The 15,542-nt window shown below is 52.9% G+C and overlaps 1 protein-coding gene across 1 annotated transcript; it reads right to left on the bottom strand.

The window, feature by feature from the left end:
• Window positions 1-430: 430 nt before the first annotated feature.
• On the bottom strand, window positions 431-9,758 carry LOC119114918 (serine/threonine-protein kinase NIM1). The gene is made up of 7 exons (XM_037238977.1): window positions 9,127-9,758; window positions 8,361-8,456; window positions 7,570-7,734; window positions 4,562-4,673; window positions 1,955-2,111; window positions 904-1,136; window positions 431-512 (listed from the first exon to the last, which is right to left on the bottom strand). Exons 1-7 carry the CDS (start codon window positions 9,167-9,169, stop codon window positions 431-433), a joined length of 888 nt encoding a protein of 295 aa, XP_037094872.1. The 5' UTR covers window positions 9,170-9,758.
• Between the last annotated feature and the right edge of the window lie 5,784 nt (window positions 9,759-15,542).

Below are 15,542 nucleotides of genomic sequence, written 5' to 3'. Positions count from 1 at the left end.
CCAGACCCAGGTGCCAGAACCAAAGGGGCCTATTGCGCGCCAAAAAGCCACGAAATCCGTCAGGCGGCTGATTACCTCAGCAGATCAGCCAATTCTGTGCGCAACATTCGCGCTTTTATGACGCATATCTGTAAGTTATAAGTCTTTTGAATGGCATCCATCAGAAGCAGCAAAAACACGTCGCTTATTGCAAGTGTTAAGTGCATTGCTGTCAATGCAGCGGGCCGCAAACGTCATGTCTGCTCTTCACGCTGCACAAATCGCATCACGGAACACTAAAGCCAATGACGGTTTGTCTTTCACACCGAGCTGGCATACCTCAGCCTCAATCGTTCATAATAGCGACACAGAAAATGTATTAATGCTGATAGATTACATGAGCGGCACTAGCATACGCACACATCACCCTGTTCATGAATGGCATGAGACTTCAGGCGATGACGCAGCCTTTGACCCTCCCGGGTAGTGTCTTCAGGTGGGCAGCTGGCGAGTCCGCGTCGGACTCCTCGCCCCTCCTCAGCCCGCATCAGACGGTTGTAGCACGATCCGGTACACGCCACCACGGGACTGCGGGCGGTGCGGTGCCTGTGCGCCGCCAGTGTCTCCGGCGGCAGGCCGAGCTGCGCCAGCCGCCGCCGTGCCGCGTCGTGCGCGCCGCCGGCCGCCGGCTCGACGGCCAGGCGGCGGCCGGCGGCCGGCGGCACCTCGCCGGCCAGCCAGGCGCAGCGTCCGGCGGCGGCGGCCGAGAGGCGCAGAGCAGGCCGGCGGCGCAGCAGGCCCGCCACCAGACGGCGCGCCGGCTCGACTGGCGCCGCCGCTTCCGGCCAGCGATGGCGGCCGGCCAGCACCTGACGCCGCAGCTCCGGCAGCGTGGCCGCCGCGAACGGCAGCGCACCGGCCAGCGCGAAGAACAGCAGCACGCCCAGAGCCCACATGTCGACGGCGGGGCCGGTGTAGCTGGCCGCCTCCAGCAGCTCGGGCGCGGCGTACGGCGGCGAGCCGCAGAACGACGTCAGCTGCTGGGTGGCGCTGGTGACGCGCGTGCTGAAGCCCAGGTCACCCAGCTTGGCGCGGCCGCGTCGCGTAAGGAACACGTTGTCGGCTTTGACGTCGCGGTGTACCAGGTTCTGGTCGTGCTGGCGGCGCGGAAGAAAAACCAATGAAAGTGAACGGAACCACTGGCCGAGCTCCGACCGTCGGCATGAGCTGTTCGCTAAAGGCGTAACGAGACAATGCAGCACCGGGCTGGTATCTACTACTCGAGACTCGCCCAAGAATAGGGACCGCATTTATGAACAAAACCACATTTGTAAGCTGTGTGAGACTGGCAGCCTTAGCAAGCTAGATGCGGTTGTTTCTGCTGTTGACACTCCAGGGCGCTGACAGAAAAGAACTTCGGGACCTCACCACAAGCTGGTGCGAGGTGGCTATCGTATGATGGTGCATGCCAGCTACGATACTTTACCGTACGCCAGGTGCCCTAGGACCCCGCCTCTGGCTATTTTGGAAGACTGGCGACAGCGGCTCTGGTCTGACGATACTGTCCAGTTCATCTGACACCAGCACGTCACGTGCTACACGGATGGCCTAGTCTCACCATCTGATGTACTGCTGACATGTCACGGTCTCTGCTGCACTGTGAATGTTTTCTTAGCACGTGTGCACTGCTAATGACTCACCATGTGTTGCGCCGCTGTCATCTCGTCACCATGTGAGGTGTCTGCAGTGGACACCACGCAGCTGTGTGTTATACCGGCGACGCTATGTTGGCATGGACTCAGCCGTCTCGCCATGCAATACGCAACAAGCACAGTGTTTCATGTAATGGATTCAAGCACCTTCTAATCACCTACAGAATAGGAATTCAGCGCGCAAGAAACAGCGGTGCACTCTCGTCGAGTGTCACCCAGCACGTTCGAGGTCAGCGCGTGCTGTGCACGTGCCACTGTCTCACCATGTGCTGGAGGGCCGACACCAGCTGGACGGCCAGGGCGCGGGCCCGTCTGTCGCCCAGTCTGCCCTCGGCGGTGATGAGCTGGTGCAGGTTACCACCGGCGGCGTACTCCAGCACCAGGTGGTACCGCTGCGGCGTCTCCAGCACCTCGTACAGCCTGCCACACAGGGCGTCGCTCGCGCTGACGCCGCAGTGGCCGTGGCTGCTGCGGGCGGCTCGGCCAGTGCGCTTAGCCTGGCCAACCGACTGGCTGGCTTGAATGGTGGCATCGGAGCAGGGGTCGCGCTAAGTATGGTTTGGCGCGTGAGCCCACCGCCTGAGTACTGGGAATCACGTGATATGTTTGCACCAGCCCGTTAGCCGAGCAATACGGGATTGTTAACGTGTTATGCCAAGTCGCTCCACGACCACCAACAGGAGTGATTCTCCCCATTGTTGGAGGACTTGTGGATTGCGTAGACGGCTTTCGGGCCCCTCACTGTCTTGGCCCACCTTGTATCTTAGAGAGTCATTGTATAACTTTTGGCTCGAAAAGTCGTCGGTGTTGTCGGGACGAAGGCAACCTTGTAGTTCCTGGCATTCCAACTATTTCTTGTCTGCCTTTTTGTTTGCCTGGCTTTTACCCGATTTTCTATCGTTGCTCTTGTTATTTTTGAAACGCGTGAGCGGCTCATTTTACAGTAAATTTTATGTTTATAGGAACCGCTGAAGACAGCCCTATAATTCGAAGTTCATTCATGGTACGTCCTGGATGGGATGTTTTGTACCCCCGCCGCTCACGGAAAAGACCAAGAGCTCTCCTATCCACCTGCCTTCACGCAGCAGTGACCAAGGCACAATCCAAAATGCAAAAGCACAACTCAGAACATTTGCTTGCTGCAACCCCTAATCTGGGCCATCAAGAAACGGCCCACTGAAGGTCACGGATAGAAACTGTTGCGTGTTCAGCTTCTAGGCAGACCAACTGCGAGAGATGACGCCCAGACCATGGCGCGCGTCATTGCTGCGTCACGGTCATCAGGAGGTCGGCATGGCGCAGACCACGGATGCCGACTTGTCCTGACAGCTATCACGCACTAAACGTGTTGGGCGAAAATCCTCCAATTACACGCTGAAAGTACATGACAGCCACATCAAGACATCAATATGCTTTAGTCAACCCTTCAACTGAGTAACTGTCGTAGGGAGTTGAACATTCAGCACAATTGAAAGACACCGATTATTGCTCGTGGTGCTGCAGTTACTACAACTGGGCTTTAGTCTACCAAACAGTAAGTTTTTCTTCATCACACCCACGACCTGGCCCGCATAATCATTAACGGAGGTGCAAGGCTTTTCAAAATTGGCCTGATGGGTAGGAATATACAAATCATAAAAGGATCGTCGGTCACGCTCTGCGCTTCTTTCCGCTTGTTCTGATATCGGTCTACTGGTTTGCAGCCCTGGTTCAGAAATCTGTGACTTGAAGACAGTTGTAATCCGTACTGAGCCGGTCAGCTGTACATAGTGTGCATTTTAAATGATATCTGGTGATGTTCCATCATTTTTCCAAGTAACAGGGTGGTATGCCAAATAGCGTGCGTTGGTTATGTGCATAACGCGTGATGTTTGCTTTGCAAATAGGCTACACATGAGATACACAGTTTCGAGCATCTCCCAGAAGTTTCCTAATGTATATATAACTCGGGTACGGCCAACTTTGGGTCAGGTCCTGATTGGCTCACGCTGTGCCCAGTTTCGCAGGGCGCCTTGCCAGTGGACATAAATATTGCACATATCTATCGCCTGCGTTACGCAACTCAATGCAAGCTGTCTGCCGTTCGAGACCTGCACACGGCTTGCGCCTGAAACCCGGCACCCAAAACTGCACGCGCTATGGTTGGTATGTAAGCGGTCCTTCCATCATTGACCACGCGTCAACAGCATCATACAGGGCTCGCAGTGTTGGCGCAGCGGGAGTCACGCGGAGCGCCCCCTCACATGCCCTACCCGCCCGGTCACGGCGCTGACCGCAGCGGGAGTCACGCGGACCGCCCCATCACACGCCCTACCCGCCCGGCCACGGCGCTGACCGCAGCGGGAGTCACGCGGAGCGCTCCGTCACACGCCCTACCCACCCGGTCACGGCGCTGACCGCAGCGGGAGTCACGCGGAGCGCTCCGTCACACGCCCTACCCGTCCGGTCACGGCGCTGACCGCAGCGGGAGTCACGCGGAACGCCCCATCACACGCCCTACCCGCCCGGTCACGGCGCTGACCGCAGCGGGAGTCACGCGGAGCGCCCCATCACACGCCCTACCCGCCCGGTCACGGCGCTGACCGCAGCGGGAGTCACGCGGAGCGCTCCGTCACACGCCCTACCCGCCCGGTCACGGCGCTGACCGCAGCGGGAGTCACGCGGAACGCCCCATCACACGCCCTACCCGCCCGGTCACGGCGCTGACCGCAGCGGGAGTCACGCGGAGCGCCCCATCACACGCCCTACCCGCCCGGTCACGGCGCTGACCGCAGCGACCTGATGCAAAATCAGACTCGGGAATCGTTCAGGACAGCATGTGAGGTCGGGGAGCTGGTGCTGACTGGACAGCGTGGCTGCCAGAGTCTCACCTTACTATGTGGGGATGATGAAGCCGCTCCATGTTCTCGATCTCCTCAGCCAACATGGCGTGGGTCCTGTAGTCCAGCTTTGCTTTATCGACGATTTTCACGGCCACGCGGTCTGTGGATACCCGGAGTGCAAAGGGCTGCGGCACAGGCATCCGAACTCATTCCAGATATTTTCATCGTGCTGGTAACGTTACGCAACGATGCTGCGTTTTTCGGAAGAGATAGTCTTGTTTATGTGTCGATATTATCTTTCTCCTGGCACAAGCCGCCTGCGGGGCAACAGTGTGAGATTCTAAGATCATCATAAGCCTCCCTTAAATAGTGGTTTGACACTGTTTTCTTTTCAATCATATCCATTTTCTGTTTCCGATCAAACGAAACATCAGCTCTCAACTTTTGAAAATAATAGGAATGAGGCGATGATTTGAACAAACGTGTTAGTTTGCGTACGAGAAGTGACTAAACAACAGTGACTTTCCTAGCTAGAGCCAAATAATGTACATTTCATGCTCGAATGACAATATATCTAGATTCCCGCGATTGTCGGGCCGCATGTTACTTCAGTCGTCCTGAAAAACAAGCCCTAATACACTTATTATTGTTAATTCAGCTGCACATGAGGCTACAAGTTTATAGCAGTACTTTCTATGCGTCATAACCAGATCACCGGCGTTTTTATGTTTGGACGGATACCGGAGAACGTGACAAACACGCCCAGCTCTTAGAACGGTATTCGCATGATGTTAATGTAGAGCTAAGAAGATTAGTCACATCGTCGGCGAATAACTATGCCTGATACTGTTCTCAGACTGTGATTATGTCTTTAACGTGATGTCTATCCCCGATTTTGTGTTCTCTTAACTATTAAGCTTCTGTACCACATTTGGTATAAAAGAGTGTTTGCAGTATTGGCTGCATAACGTGCGGCATGGACGCAGTATCGGTTGCAGAGCTTGCAGCACTAAATCAGTGTCTAGGATTCAGCTTTTTAGGATCAATAGAGAAACAGGCCTTTTATCCTGCGTTGCACCCCTTCTCTTCCCCTTACCATGAACGAGACTGAAGAACTGTGTCAAGAGATCCTCAGTGACACGTTTGGTTAGCAAGCAAGTCATTAGACTAAGTGTCCGTATCATGTTCTACCATGAGCTTGCGCATCGATCTCACCGTGAGGAGAAATCCTAGAGAAGATACCCCGGCTGGAAAGGGAGCTGTACACGTTTTTTACTAACATTTTGCTCTACACTTCCAGCTAAAATTTGTATTTTACTTTTGACTGCTTGTGAAATCACATGTCATGCCCTTTTGTTCCGTAATCAAGGAATTCAGAATAAATATGAAAATATCCCACAGAATACGTTCTCAAACTATAAAGCGCTTTGGTTTTTACCCTGGTCTGACATTTAGATCTGACCCTAGGTCAGTGGAAGCATTCGTTATCCTAATTCTTATTGTTCAGCTGTCTTAAAAAACAAAAATTTTAAACTTGCACAACTTCCTCTAGCACCCCACCGTCAAATTGTATCGAACAGCTCCAGAGGAACGAGGAACGATTGCCTTCGATTATGTCTGTCGCCTGAATTTGACCTGTCATAGGTCAGCGATCTCACAAGGCATGTCACCGTTGCATACATAAAAATTTGGTTATGCAATTGCCTACAGCTGTAGCAAGTTTGACGCGCTTACGCCGCGCCGTTCGGAAGTATTCTGGAACAACTTTGGGGTGGTCAAATTGCCCCCCCCCCCAATCACCGCGTGCGTGCGTGTGTGAGCACGTGGTAATTGCACAGTGTTTTCGTGATATCAGTATTGGACAGCAATGGCCCACTTGCATGGTTGATATCAATTTTATACCTCAAGTTATTATTTATTCGGTTTCGAACCTAATTATGAATGACTGGAGCAGGCATGGTAAGAACCAATCCGATGTAAGTTGTTAAGACGGGACACCCAATGAATACAGATTCGTCTTTTTGAGAACATATAAAACTATCATTGGGCACCGAATGATGTGCACAAACAGACAGTGTTGAGACACACTGGCCTGAGGTGGAAACAGCATGGTTACATGACACGGCTGAATTTCACGCAATCTCTTGCGCAGCCGGTCCAAGCCTTAGTTGCCGTGGGCTGGTGTGCATAAAATTTCACCCTTACATACCGTGGGCTGGCACACAGCCGGCACAATCATCCCCTGGCATGAAGTGGTGCACAGCCAAGGTGATCATCATCTGGAGTGGGCTGGTGCACAGCCGGTGTGATGATCACCTGACGTTAGCTGGCACACAGCCGGTGTGATTATCACCTGACGTAGGCTGGCGCACAGCCGGTGTGATTATCACCTGACGTAAGCTGGTGCATACACGGCGTGATCCTTACCTTGGGTGAGGTGGTGCACAGCCGGTATGGTCCTCGCCTGAACTGAGCTGGTGCACAGCCGGTATGATCATCACCTGGATTGAGCTGGTGGACAGCCGGTATGATCATCACCTGGATTGAGCTGGTGGACAGCCGGTATGATCATCACCTGGATTGAGCTGGTGGATAGCCGGTATGATCATCACCTGGATTGAGCTGGTGGACAGCCGGTATGATCATCACCTGAATTGAGCTGGTGCACAGCCGGTATGATCATCACCTGGATTGAGCTGGTGGACAGCCGGTGTGATAATCACCTGGAGTGAGCTGGTGCATAGTCGGTGTGATTATCACCTGGAGTGAGCTGGTGCACAGCCGGTATGATCATCACCTGGATTGAGCTGGTGGATAGCCGGTATGATCATCACCTGGATTGAGCTGGTGGACAGCCGGTATGATCATTACCTGGATTGAGCTGGTGGACAGCCGGTATGATCATCACCTGGATTGAGCTGGTGGACAGCCGGTATGATCATCACCTGGATTGAGCTGGTGGACAGCCGGTATGATCATCACCTGGATTGAGCTGGTGGACAGCCGGTGTGATTATCACCTGGAGTGAGCTGGTGCACAGCCAGTTTGACCCTTACCTGCCGTGAGTTGGTGCACAGCGAGTTTGACTCGAGAAAAGTTGCCTGTGCCCAGGTCTCCGTAGAGGCGGTAGAGGCCGACTCTCGTGCCGGCGGCGCGCTCCTGTGCCAGCCGCTCGTCAGAGCACAGCTGGTCCATCAGCCGAGCGTACGGACTCAGCTGACCTGCACATAAAAGGTGGCATCAGCGTTCACCGAAAGCCGGAGCTGACAGTGCGAGGGAATCAGATGGCGTCTCCTTTAAAAGGCATCGCGCCGGTGTCACCTGAGAGCAGAAAACCTTGCAGCACAGCGTGGCAGCACCGTTTTTCTTTATGATAGGCCACGCCGTCGATAGCTTTACCATGCTTGGAAACACAAACGTCTGCATAAAACAGCGAGACCAAAGCTGCCGAGACTGACGGCGACAGTTGACGTTTGCGTCTCCCCTGCGCGGAGCACGTGACGCAGCTCCCGCGACGCGGCGCGCCGGCCTAAGATTGATGCTTTCGCCTATCAACACGCGTGGACACAGCTGGGGACTGCTTGTGACCTGGGCTGTGGCTTGTGACCTGTGACGCTAAACTCCAGGCCCGTCACAATAGATAAACGGTAGGAGTGATACAGTCCCACCCACCAGCATGTCACGTCCCGCATGAGTTCAGTCGTCATGCACACTCATACAACCAGCACGGAAGGAGAAGCGCATACGTTAAGTCGCAACAAACAGACCATCGCTAAATTATTCGCTGGCGAAATCAAGAGGTTTGGGACGGCCACGCCACGTCGCCTGCCTTCGACTGACAACTCACACTTGTCGGTGATCGAGCCGGCCCTGCTCTGGCCGGCGGCTGCGGTGAAGTGAGCCTTGTCTGTTGCCACGTGCCGGCTCCATCCGAGCCCGTCCCCTGAGGCGCGACACAGGTGTAAGGTGACCTGACCCCGGCCGCGGCGGCCGACTGCTATATGGACACGTACAGCGTATGGTTCATGGGCTGTGCAGGAGGCCTGACCCGGCCGCGGCGGCCGGCTGCTGTATGGACACGTACAGCGTATGGTTTATGGGCTGCACGATTCACCTAACAATCTGGTCATCAAGGACTGAGCATTCTGCACTGTTGCTCGGTCTCGCGCTTACGAATTGCATGCAATTTCAACCTTCGTAAGTTGATAGGCGCATTCGCGAAGAACATTATGCATTCTGATAAGACGGTGCTAATAGCCTTATTCCTCATATAGCAATCAGGGCATGGAAAAGATAGATATGTGTATACTTCGGCTGCATGTCATTATCGAGATTCTATGGGCTACATGTCGTTTTTTCGATAAAGGCATGTAGCGAAAATATCGATGCATCTTTCTCTCCATTTTCCTGGTTATTCCACGAGGAGTACGGCGACCTGCGCTGTCTCATAATTTTAACAAGGCGGACGCAAAGTTGCAAAATCTGAGGTCACTAGACCATATTTTTACCCAGCAACAAACTCAAGGTGTTTGCACAACAAACCTGAGCGCTAACGCCCGGGTGGGTGCGATTTCAGACCGATCACGGGTGGCAAACACTGCACTGTCGCCTACCTATTCGCCGACATGTCGTCCCTTGCAGGTGAAGCACGGGCATCGCTCGGCCGCGGCGTCCGAGCTCTCTCGCTGGCGTCTCGCTCTACCGTCTGGTCTCTGCTCGACTGGCGGTGCGGGACACCGTGACCCGCTGTACCGTCCGGTCTCCGCTCGACTGGCGGTGCGGGACGCCGTGACCCGCTCTACCGTCCGGTCTCCGCTCGACTGGCGGTGCGGGACACCGTGACCCGCTGTACCGTCCGGTCTCCGCTCGACTGGCGGCGCGGGACACCGTGACCCGCTCTACCGTCCGGTCTCCGCTCGACTGGCGGCGCGGGACGCCGTGACCCACTGTACCGTCCGGTCTCCGCTCGACTGGCGGCGCGGGACACCGTGACCCGCTCTACCGTCCGGTCTCCGCTCGACTGGCGGCGCGGGACACCGTGACCCGAGTGTTCCGGCTTACATCCGCACCGGGTCTTCCGGTCGGCTCTCGGAGGGCCCCCGTCACCAAGGTCGGCCGGCCTTCTCTGGCGGGCGTCCTCCCGGCGTCCAGCCGCCACGCGGCTGTCGCCTGTCCCACCAGACACGTGTGCGTATGTCTGTGTGTAGGTATGTCAGTGCGTGTGCACGTCTGTGCGTGTGTGTGTGTGAGTGTGAGTGTGTGTGTGTGTGTGTAAGTGGGTCAGAAGCGCGACCACCGGTCGGCGATGGTACCACTGACATTGAAAAACAGCTGTGAGGGCGGCAGTCATGGGGCCACCTGGCCTCCGGATGGCAGCGCCGAGCTGGCGGGAGGGCGGGCGCCGGGAAGGGCGACGATAACGCGAACGATTTGTTGGAGATGATATACAATTGAGCATGATATGCAAGTAACGTAACAATACAAAAATTGGTAAGGCGTTGTAGTTGTGCAACCAGACTTTAGCTTTGTCGCCGCGGCAATGGAGCGTCTGTGTCATGTGTGTGGCGTGCTTAGCAGTATCAGCAGTACAGTATTATGTCTGGTAGCCATATCGAAGATCCCTTCCCGCATCCAAAATAGCATCACATTTGGATGTGTCAGGGGAGCAGCTTATTCCCACCCTATTCATCCCACCTTTTATCCCCAAGCGCCTGACTGCTGATGTGCCGCAGGGATTTTGTTCGCTGCATTTTATGTATTGCACACCCAATTCATATCTGAACTTATGTCTTGAAGTAACGATGCCGCACAAAAAATAGCATCCTCACACCCGATTTTGTTTCCTCTTGAGACCAAACAGTGAAGAAAGCTGGGCTTCGAGAATAAAAAACAATGTTGGCTTCATAGCCTTGCATGGGAAGCAGACCAAATGACGTTCGGCATTAAAGTCTCCACGAGACCAGTGGATCAGTGACGTCAGTATTATGTTGAGTTTGCAGGAATAAGTGTGTGTGGCTATGTTTGACGGGGAAAAACACGTCATAGATAAAAGGGTCTGACACAACTATTTGAAGGCACATATCATTGGAGGAAATAATTTGAGGTTGCGTGCATCAAACTGCACCCCTGCCAACGCCACTACGCAGAAAGGCCAAAAAAAAGATAGCCTTTGTGTGAGTCACCTTTTACCTATGATTTTTGCAGCATTCTAGTCAAAAACATTGGGGGGCCAAGCCAACATTGAGGGGCCCAACTCAACACTAGCGGCCAGGGTTCTCACAAAAAATCGACGTTTGTGATGTGATGACTTGGGAAAGAGCATCAAACTACAGTCTGTCAGACTATGATAGAAATCGCTCAAATTGATCGCACCAAGTAGCATAGATTGTGCGATTGCCAAGTGGAAAGACCTGAGCGTATCCCAGATCATATCGATTAATTGATCAAAGCTAAAAGGACACTGATAGATACTACGCATTTCACAAGGTTAAGATCAAACATGAAAAACTCATTGACGTCTGGAAGAACCCGTGGGTTGTGGCACGGTCTAAACCAAAGAGAGCCTGGCCAGAATATAAGCTAGAATACGTCTGCAGCATGAGTGTCGACAAGCTTATTGCAGCCCAATTCGCCCCAGCGTACAACCCACAACCGGAATAGCTGAAGAGCACATGCTGGAATTCTACATACAGGCTGTCACAATGGGCATCGAGAGCAAAAGTTATGTTTCCGGGCAGGCCTTTAAGTGCGCTGGCAGCCATGATGCAGCTGCCCCATATCAGAACGGTGTACCCAAGCACCCAAGCACCAAAGCACCGAAATACGTCGGACTTACTTCATCTACAGATCTGAGACATCACATGTATTGCATTTGACGTCAGCTGATACCCTACATACATACGTGGCTTTTGCGTGTCATTAGTCGGAGGGATAAAGCGGCATGTCAAAAAAACAACAGAAAGTATTAAGGGATAACAGCACACAAACAGATGCACGCACAAACAAAATGGGGCTACCCTCTTCCACAAAAAGGACCTGACAGCGGGCTTAAAACTTGTTGAATTTAACCGTCCAACATCCACAGGCAGCTCATATATGAGAGGCGCCGCTCGGTATGTAAAGGGCCACTGCTCTGCCGCCGTGCGCACCGCAGGGGCATTGAAATACCGTCATAAAAACAGCCAGAAGTTAACTTTCTGCCCTAGCTAAGCACATACGTCGCAGCGCATTCGGTAGCTTATACAAAACTTGTATAAGACATCGTTTCGGCTGTCGTGACACCGTTTTTGACATGCACATTGCATCACATCACGAACAACAAGAAAAAGCAAAAAACCGAGCGACTAAACTGACAGGAGCCTCATCAGAACATCGACAGACAAATTGAGACAATACCTGGGGTGGCACGCACTTAAGACACGGCGAATGCTGTTTTGTTGTCATTTTTTCCACATCCTAATCAAATAAACTCACACACACACACACACACACACACACACACACACACACACACACACACACACACACACAACACACACACACACACACACACACACACACACACACACACACACACACACACACACACACACACACACACACACACACACACACACACACACACACACACACACACACACACACACACACACACCACACACACACACACACCACACACACACACACACACACACACACACACACACACACACACACACACACACACACACACACACACACACACACACACACACACACACACACACACACACACACACACACACACACACACACACACACACACACACACACACACACACACACACACACACACACACACACACACACACACACACACACATGCTCGTAAGACGCAGCTTACTGGGACCGTCCGCGGTCTGTGGCCAAACACCATCCTACCTGGACCGGGCAAAATGTAAAAGTATGCTTACGAGGACGATGAAAACTAGCAACAGGGGTTTTTAGGGTGGCCAGTGCAATGATGTCATCTAAATTCATTTCAAACAATGTTTATATTCTGCGTGTAAACCCGTTTTATCGGAACCGGTGCCCCGCTGGGTGACGCCCGTGGGTGCTCCGCAAAGTGGTGGAAAGGTGGGCGGAACCCGGAGAGGGGACAAATTAAATGGGTACGATTTCAAAACGAAAGCGGGCTTACATGGCATCGCAGGCTAAAAGCACTCGCGTGGAGGAGAGCATGAATTTATTTTAAACATGCGAAACTTCGTATGACAGTGGAAGCAATACCTTGTGTTGCTTTTCCTTATGTGAAATTTGTCAACGTTTAAAAGTGTTGTGTGTGGGGGCCTATTGCTGAATTTTACTGCGCGAGCAACGGCTACGTATGGTCAGGCCAGCCTGTTTTAGAATTACGCTATACAGCACTGCAAAACTACACAAGTATGAATGTGTTGTGGAATTAAAACTTAATATGAATGTGAATTGTTGTTGGGTTCGGCCGGGGAGGGGCATAAATCATAATCCAATCCATTCTCTGCTGGAAAGAGACATAAAAATGGTTAGGAAATACAAATGCAGGCCAATGCGCCATCAAAAGTTTATCAAACAGTATCAACAATGGCCATTGCACCTGTAATTCGCTTCACAGATTAGTAGACGGCTTACGTCACCTTTTTCGAAGTCAGACTGAAACACGACATGCTGTGGCATACACGGGAAGGAATTGATATAAAGCAAGCAATCTTAGCGCAATCCGCTCTGACTGATATAATTAGAAAAGGGTGCGTTTTCAAAAATACCTTGGAGTCAGTAAACGAAATCATAAGCTAATCTGATTGTGCTTCGTAAGTGAACCTTGTTAAGCAGGGGCATTTGCAAAGGGGGGCACGGGGCTAAGCGCCAACCCATCTTTTAGAATCAAGAGACGAAGACAGTTGCCTGAAAAGGCGCAGTTTTTTACACAAAACGCAACAAAAATGGGCATCTTTTGGTTCCCAGGCGACCACGAACAGCTTCAAGCGAGAGTGAAGTGCCCAAGAGAAAACAAAAATATTTCTTTCCTATCGAAAAAGTAGTGATTTGAAGATTAAAGGCTCATTACGTTGTGCAGGGGCCCTATGCCGTTTCCGGGTGTCCCATGTGTTTACTTGCCGCGTCTATCCGATCGTTCAGTAGCCTTATATGTTGCCCTTGATTTATTCGTATTTGTTCGGGGGCCCTGCGCTGTTGCTGGGGCCCCGGCTGGCAGCGTTGCGGAGTGCTCTTGTCAATCAGGGGCCTTCCACGGATTATTTCCATTTCCGTAGGTCATGACCCAGGAACCTCAAACCTTGGCTCAAGTGAGTTTATGTACAGGTCAACACACCCTATAAGTTTGGTGTCTCTGTCTCTCATAGTTCCTGAGATCTCAGGAGGGGTTCAAATTGATCCCCCACCCCACCCCCACCCGAGCGAAGGGTATCCGACCGGCCCCCCGGGCGCATGTTAAGCTGCCAGGGTGTTCTCGGCTACTCGCGGGCCCTTCACGCTAGTCACGGCCAGCCTACCGATGCCCACGAGCCCTCTGCACTGGTCGAAAGCTCCTCCAATTTCCTGTCACTTGCTCATGTCCCTACACTCTCGTCGGGGGCCCATCTGTTGACCTGTGTGGTGACACTCGGTCGTTCGGGACCCTCTAAATTGGGTCTTGGGTACTTGCTATTTGAATGGCGGGCACTGTGCACTTGTCGGGGGCCCATATATTAACCTGATCGGGTACACTGGATTGTTCGGGAGCCCTCCACCTTTGGTCTTGGGTACTGCTTCTCTGAATGCGAGACCCCACGCTGTTGTCGGGGGCATATCTGGTAACCTGTCCTGGCCCACTCGATCGCCTGGGGGCTCCCTACATTGTGTCGTGGGTATCTTCTAGTTGATTTGAGAGCTTTTTGCTCTTATCGGGAACCCCCATTGGCTAACTTGCTTGGGCACACTCGATAGTTCGGGAGCCATCCGCATTGTGTTTGGGGCACTTCCTTTTCGAATGAAGGGCCCTACACTCTTGTCTAGGTCGCCATCTGTTCGTTTCCTCGGGCACACTAGATTGCTCTGGGAGCTAGCACAATGGGATTTGGTATTTGAATATAGGGCGCTCCTCTCCCGTAGGGGCTATCTAGTAGTTTGCGCGGGTACACTCGATCTTTCGGGGCCCTCCACACCGGATCTTGGGTACTTCTTATTTGAATGGAGGGCCCCATGCTCTTGTAGGAGAACCTATTTGTTGGCCTGCCTGGATGCACTCGACTGTCTGGGGCCCTCAGCATTGTGCCGCAGGTATTTACTATTTGAATGGAGGGCGCTACGCTCTTGTCACAGGCCCCCTTTGTTAACCTGCTCTGTTAACGGGTTCCCTCAATCATTCCTGGGCCCTCTATATTGCGCCTTTGCTAATTCTTCTCTTGCCGGGCCCCATCTATCAAGCTGCTCAGGCCAGTAGCGGATCCAGAAACGGGTGGGCACGAAACCATGTTCCCTGGTGCGGTGATCTCTGCATTTTCTCGTCGGACCCTACGCTGCTGTTGGGGCACAATCTGCTAACATGCCTGGGCTCTTTTGATTGGTCAGAGGCCATCCACGGATTGTTTCCAGTTCCCGAAAGGCTCTCCACGCTTCTCCCGAGCCCATATGACGGGGTACACCCAGTTGCTCAGCGGTCCTTCATATTAATCTCGGGTTATTTACACTTACTCGGAGGGCCTTGCGCTGTTGCTGCGGCCAATATAAGGTAAAATACCGAGCCGCTCGATGCCCAGCAGCCCTCTTAATCAATCTTGGGGTATTTCCCTTTAATCTCGATCACGGAGGACTCTTAACTCCTACCGGGGCCTTTTCTGTTAATCTGCTCAGGCATTCTTGATCGAACAGGGGCATCAATTTACGCTCATTGGTCTTCGGTAATTCCAGTTTGTTCAGAGGGCCCGGTGCTATTACCGGAGTCCTGTACGTCACCTTGCCGGGATACTCCCGATCCTTCAGGGGCCCACCACTTTGGCCTTGGGTTTTCACCGGC

Source organism: Pollicipes pollicipes, unplaced genomic scaffold, assembly GCF_011947565.3.
Source record: "Pollicipes pollicipes isolate AB1234 unplaced genomic scaffold, Ppol_2.1 Scaffold_3087;HRSCAF=3621_pilon_pilon_pilon, whole genome shotgun sequence".
Lineage (NCBI taxonomy): Eukaryota > Metazoa > Arthropoda > Thecostraca > Pollicipedomorpha > Pollicipedidae > Pollicipes > Pollicipes pollicipes.
This window is presented reverse-complemented; position numbering and strand designations above follow the sequence as displayed.